Here is a 6,098-nt window from a genome sequence, read left to right on the forward strand (position 1 = left end):
CGGTTTTGGTGATTGGTTCGGTATGGTACGAAGAAACAAATCCCAATACGCATAAGCAACGGCTATGTCTTTCGTCTCTAAACTATTATATATAAAATTAGGGGATTAGAGAAGAAGCAAGACGACAGAAATTACGGTGAATGACTCTTCTTCATCTCACATCGCATCTCAATGGGTTTCATCTGCTTAATCCGCAACAAATTCCGAAACTTTCATCAGTCTCTGTGTCGATTTCACATCGAACCCAGTTCCAAAGTTTGGTTCTTTGTGCAAAGAAGAGGAATAAAAGAGTTGGGTACCGAAGAATCACTAGGTTTCTGTTCAATTCACTGTCTTTACTCTCCCCTAATCTCCAGATTTTACCACAGCCGTTGGATCTCGTCGTTGCTGATTTGGGCGGCGTAGATGGAGGAGGCGGAGGAAGAGGAGGAGGTTTAGGGTTTTGGAGAGGATGGGGAAGATTTGATGGATGGAGAAGGAAACGTAACAGAGTACAATTTTTGGTTTTTATTTGTGTGATTCTTTGGATTTATGGGTTCTGCAAAGTCTCTGGGATAGAGATTAAGAGAGAACTGGTTTTGAAGGTTTTGGGGGTTTGTTTGTTTGGTGTCACTATGGTGAAAGAGTTGAAAAGAGAAGCTAGAGTTTTGGTGTTTGGGTTTCTTTGTTGCGTTGCTTCATTGGTTCTTGGATTCAAGAAAGAGAGTTTTGTCAAATTAGCTTCGAGAGTTAGATCTTGTTCTTCAGTTCTTCTTTGTCATAAGAGAAGTCGTAGAAGAGTATAAATAGAGAGGAAGAAATTACTGATTCTGTTATTTCCTTCCTCCATTATCTTTCAATTGAGATTCTTTTTTTCCTGAGATGAATTTGTCTGAAATTAGTGTACTTAATAGTTCCAGTTTTGTTACCATTGAACGAAACCAGAGTTAAGGTTATGAAGAAGCAGTTCAAAAAAATGGTGTAGCGGAAGCAACTCCATGGCTTAAAAATTGATCAGAAACTCAAGTCGTATAGAAGACTTGGTTCCTCTAAGCTGAACTCATACCTATCTTTACGATTTGATAACAGACCATGTTGTTTCCTTCCACCATTATCTTTCAGTTGAGATTTTTGTTTTTTTCCTAAGCTTTGACGACATTTGTCTGAAATTGGATGTGCGTAATAGTTCCAATGTTGTGTTCATCGAACAAAACCAGAGTAAGGTATGAAGCCGAAGTTAAAAAAAAATGGTGTAGCGGAAGCAACTCCATGGCTTCAAAATGTTCAGAAACTCAAAGTCATATAGAACACTTCGTTCCTCTGAACTCATACCTATCTTTACGATTTAACAACAGACCATGTTGTTTCCACTTGCTTGTTTACTATGTACATGTTCTAATGGAGTAGGAGGGGATGGTTGATTTCTTGGTTTATACTATGCGATCAAGATGATTTGGTTGATTTCTTGGTTTATACAATGCGATCAAGATGATTTGGTTGCAAAGTAATGGTGGTATAAAGCTAGTCAAAGAGTCGGATGAAGTGCAAAAGGATAATCTCATAAATTGTTGGCTCATAATACAATCCAAAACAATGTTCTCAACTTCATGACAGTATATAGATCAGCAAGTCTAACTGAACACCTGAAACAGAACTCTTTTCTTCCCTAGTGTAGGAGATTTTTGTTAACCTTAGATGATGCAGGAGGCTCTTCATCATCATCTGTACGCGTTGGGTAACCGATAACCAGACATAACTATTTTGTCAGCAAACATCTTTCCCGTCTTGGGCATGACATGCCAGTGCAGTGTCAAGTTGAAGTCCTTCCCTCGGAGGTTGTGTCCCTAGAAAGATCCCATTCACAAAAATCAGATACTCTCTCGTGAAGAAGAACTACATGAAGGACTGGTGTTTCAAGAGAGGATCATAGAAAGTGCTTCATGTACCTGATCTATGAAACGGTACTTGTTTGAAATTTGTATCCAGAACTTGGCATGCTCTTTCTCGGGTATTATGGCATCCCATAAAGACACCTGCGAAAAAATGTTAAATATTGATAGTAAATCAACAAAAAGGGTCCCAAACAACATCACAGGTATGAAGAAGGCAGCAACACTGAAACCACATAACTCTCGAGTCTCTGAAATTGTTCTTAGCCCCGACGAGAGGAGTAGCCCAAAGCGTTTGAAGCAAAGTAGATTTATACCTGGTTCAGGGCATTCTTCGAGGTTTCATACTCTGCTGCTACAAAAGCAAATACCTGCAAATGTATTCGTTAGTGTTGGTTTTGTGTTTATCCGACCATACAAAAAGAGGTACACAAGAAAACAGTACGTAACACCGGGGATACTTAAGCTAATAGCAACAAAGATGGATTGGTGTAGATTCGAATGCTATACCTGCTTTGTGTTCCAAGTAAATAGTGACTGCAAGTCTGCTGTTACGTTCAGTGTCAAGCTGACCTGAAAACACACATAAAATGCTAAGCAATTAGAATATATACGACAGGTAAAGAGCAGCCTGATGCCTCAAAAAACAAGGAAAAAAAAAACTACTGGTGTATATAAATATGTAAAGTCTGGCGTATATTAATCAACTTCAACAATTTGAGTTCTAGAGTAGACTAATGTAAAATCTTAAGATTTTACTAGAACACATATGAACCTCAATGGCTATCAAATTGAAGAAACACATATGAACCTCAATGGTTATCAACTTCAAGAAACACAAAGACTACTAAGCTTAAGAAAGATGACTTTAGCACCAGAAATTGCAAAGATAAAGGTCATGACCTTATTCAAACATCAAGAGAAAAGGTAACATCCCTGCACATACCTAGAAATACAGCAAGCAAATCATAGATACTTTTTAGAAGAGGCAAAGACCATGAGAAACCTTACCTCATCATTTCCATGGGGTTGCTTCTGAAACCAATTGATATTTAATATCTGCAAAACCACACCCCAACCATTAGCCCCCAAAAGATTCTAAAAACTCAGAGCACACAAACTTCCAAAACCATTCTTGAAAATTCCCCCAAAACAAAGAGCTCAACCATTACAATTTTGAATTTTCTAACCACAACGCCAGAATCCAGCACAAATTAGGGATCAACTTGGAGCTAAACCGTGCACGCATCCATGATACAATAAGGAGATCTCTGCAATTAAAATCAAACACATACATACCTGGATCTGAGCAGAGGGAGTTTGGTTACTGAAGTTATCAGAGAAGGAAGCAATCGCACAAATGAAAGCCAGAATCGTCACGGCGAATGTGAGCAGAGCATTGGCTCTGTAACCAAAAGAATGCATCCTCTTTTAATCACTCAATCCTCGAAGAAGATGAAGATAAAATTGAAATTTCTTTTTTTCTTTGGCCAAGACAGGTAGTATACCAATGTGATTTAATCATATAAACTGGTATTCCTGTTTAAAATAGCACGGTCCAGAAAATTATTGATCGGTCAGGAAACTAGCAAAGGGTGTCTATGACTGACTAGTGACTATATTACATATCATAGCATGTAACCGTAGTAGTTTGACAAAAAAAAGTAAAAAACATGTAGCAGTAGTTATTATGCAAGGCAAGATGATTCGATACATTGAGAGAATTACAATATATATAGCCTATTACAATATATATAGCCTTTGGCTTAGGGTTTACTAACCAAATGAATTACATATATAACCTTTCTATACTATCTCCTTTATACACCCCCTCAAGATGGAGGCAAATCTTTGAGTCCAATCTTGTTGCACAGTGTGTGAAAACGGAGGGGATGGCTTCGTCAATGCATCGGCGAGCTGGTCTTCGGTGGAAATATAGGCAACACGAAGAGCACCAGACTCTATTTGACCACGCACAAAGTGGTAATCAATGGCAATATGTTTCATCCGAGAATGCAACACAGGATTGGCGCAAAGATAGGTGGCTCCCATATTGTCACAATAAACCACTGGTGCGGTCGGCAAAGAGACTCCCAGTTCAGTAAGTAAAGAACAAATCCAGGCCAATTCAGAAGCTGCATTTGCGACAGCCCTATACTCTGCCTCCGTGGAAGAACGAGCTACACTTCGCTGCTTTTTCGAGGACCAAGAGACCGGACTCCCCCCAAGATAAACAATATATGCGTTTGTCGAAATGCAGTCACCTCTATCACCTCCCCAATCGGCATCCGAGAAAGCATGAACAGTGAGAGGACAGTCGGAGCGGAGGAATATGCCATGAGACTTGGTTCCTACCAAATAGCGCAACACCCGCTTCGCAGCTTGCCAGTGAGCCGTCGTTGGTCGATGCATAAACTGAGATAAGCGATTCACAACAAAGGCAATATCAGGTCTTGTAAAAGCCAAATATTGCATACTGCCGATGACCATCCGATATTCTGTCACATCCGCAAGAGCCGTGCCAGTGGTGAGAGTAAGTTTCTTAGTGTGACACATTGGGGATGGAACCGGCTTAGCATCAAGCATATTGGTGCGAGCCAACAAATCACAAATATACTTATGTTGCATGAGATGTAAGCCTTGGCGGGAACGTGTGGCCTCAATTCCAAGAAAATAACTGAGCGGACCAAGATCCTTAAGCGAGAAACGAGAGGCAAAAGATGTGTTGAACGGTTGAACAAGATGTGAAGGACCCGCGATGATGATATCATCAACATACACTAAGACGTAGAGGTAGTCATTGTTGTGCTTATAAGTGAACAAGGATGTGTCAGAGAGCGAATTTGTGAACCCAGCCTGTGTGAGAAAATTGCGTAATTCCTGATACCAAGCCCTCGGTGCCTGTTTTAACCCATAGAGAGCTTTGCGCAACTGACACACATGAGTCGGTCTATCTCGATCTACAAACCCCGGTGGCTGAGTAACATACACCTCCTCTGTCAGTGTGCCTTGTAAGAACGCATTATTGATATCGACTTGGTGAATCTGCCAATTCCTCTTAACCGCAACCTCGAGTACAAAACGAACCGTTGTTGATTTGATGACTGGACTGAACGTCTCCGCATAATCCAACCCATATTGTTGAGTGAAACCTCGAGCAACCAGCCGGGCCTTATATCTGTCAATAGAACCGTCAGGACGATACTTAAGCGTAAAAATCCACTTACAATTGATGACATGTTGTGTCGGCTTTGGTGGTTCTAAATCCCAAGTTCGATAACGCATTTGAGCATCAATCTCTACACACATTGCATTCCGCCAGTTGGGATCCTTCAACGCCTGAGCCACCGTCGTCGGAATCATCGGTTGAGTGTTGGCCATGAGATTGAATTTCTTGTTCGGTTTAGTAATGTGATTTTTAGCTCGAGTTCACATTGGGTGATGATTGATTGGTGGAGGGGAAGGTGTGGGTATGATGGAAGAAGGGGTTACAAATGGTGGAGTTAGCGACGGGGGCAACGGAGAGGAAGAAGAGGACGGGGTCGAAGTTCTTTTCACGGGTGAGGAAAAAGAGGAAGGTGAGATATATAATGGAATTGGGCTTGGATTTGTTGGTAAAGGATTTGGGCTAGGATTTGTTGGTAACGGGCCTAGTTGTGTAGAAGAAGGTGGGCTTATAGGGATAGGGCTTTGGAACTGAGAGCGGTCCATAGGTGTTAATGGTGAGGATGACGATTGTGGCTCAGACGGTGTGAATGGAACAACCGGAGAATGCTGCGGTGGAGATTGCGACGGAAGCGGCGGAGACTGTGTCTGATGTGACGGAGCCGGCGCTGGGGGAACCGGTGACGCGGAAGACAGAGATGGTGACGACGAGTGAGGAGTCAAGCACGGGGGAGGACCAGAACGAGCTATTGATGAGGACACAACTTCGACCGGAGGACCAGAGTGAACCGGAAAGGTGGCTGGTTCCACAAAAGTACGCGACGACGATGGTTGGACATTGAATGGAAAACGCGTTTCCACAAATTGGACATGTCGTGAGACATACAAACGACCGCTCACCACCTCCAAGCATAAATAAGCACTCTGAGTTAGCGAATAACCAACAAATACACAGGGAGCAGATCGATCTTCCAGCTTGTTGGAACGATATGGTCGCAGCCAAGGATAACAAAGGCATCCAAACACGCAAAGCTTTAAATAGTTTGGTGACTGTTGAAAAAGCTT

General features: G+C 41.8%; 2 protein-coding genes across 2 annotated transcripts; one reads left to right on the forward strand and one right to left on the reverse strand.

Annotated features, from left to right (window-relative positions):
- Window positions 117-860, forward strand: LOC104707053. The gene has a single exon (XM_010423308.2). The coding sequence runs from the start codon at window positions 141-143 to the stop codon at window positions 783-785; it is 645 nt and encodes a 214-aa protein (XP_010421610.1). The 5' UTR covers window positions 117-140; the 3' UTR covers window positions 786-860.
- LOC104707054 (signal peptidase complex subunit 3B) lies at window positions 1,518-3,442 on the reverse strand. The gene is made up of 6 exons (XM_010423310.2): window positions 3,168-3,442; window positions 2,880-2,927; window positions 2,379-2,441; window positions 2,186-2,239; window positions 1,926-2,012; window positions 1,518-1,823 (listed from the first exon to the last, which is right to left on the reverse strand). The coding sequence occupies exons 1-6, from the start codon at window positions 3,291-3,293 to the stop codon at window positions 1,698-1,700; spliced, it is 504 nt and encodes a 167-aa protein (XP_010421612.1). The 5' UTR covers window positions 3,294-3,442; the 3' UTR covers window positions 1,518-1,697.

Source organism: Camelina sativa, chromosome 8 (assembly GCF_000633955.1).
Source record: "Camelina sativa cultivar DH55 chromosome 8, Cs, whole genome shotgun sequence".
Taxonomy (NCBI): domain Eukaryota; kingdom Viridiplantae; phylum Streptophyta; class Magnoliopsida; order Brassicales; family Brassicaceae; genus Camelina; species Camelina sativa.

What these genes read in the sequence shown, in the direction of transcription:
- LOC104707054 (XM_010423310.2), bottom strand. Translation starts at nt 3,293, where the DNA reads ATGCATTCTTTTGGTTACAGAGCCAATGCTCTGCTCACATTCGCCGTG. An exon ending in TTACTTGGAACACAAAGCAG is followed by an intron (nt 2,240 to 2,378) that starts GTATAGCATTCG and finishes ATACATTTGCAG; the next exon opens with GTATTTGCTTTTGTAGCAGC. An exon ending in AGTACCGTTTCATAGATCAG is followed by an intron (nt 1,824 to 1,925) that starts GTACATGAAGCA and finishes GGATCTTTCTAG; the next exon opens with GGACACAACCTCCGAGGGAA.
- LOC104707053 (XM_010423308.2), top strand. Translation starts at nt 141, where the DNA reads ATGACTCTTCTTCATCTCACATCGCATCTCAATGGGTTTCATCTGCTT.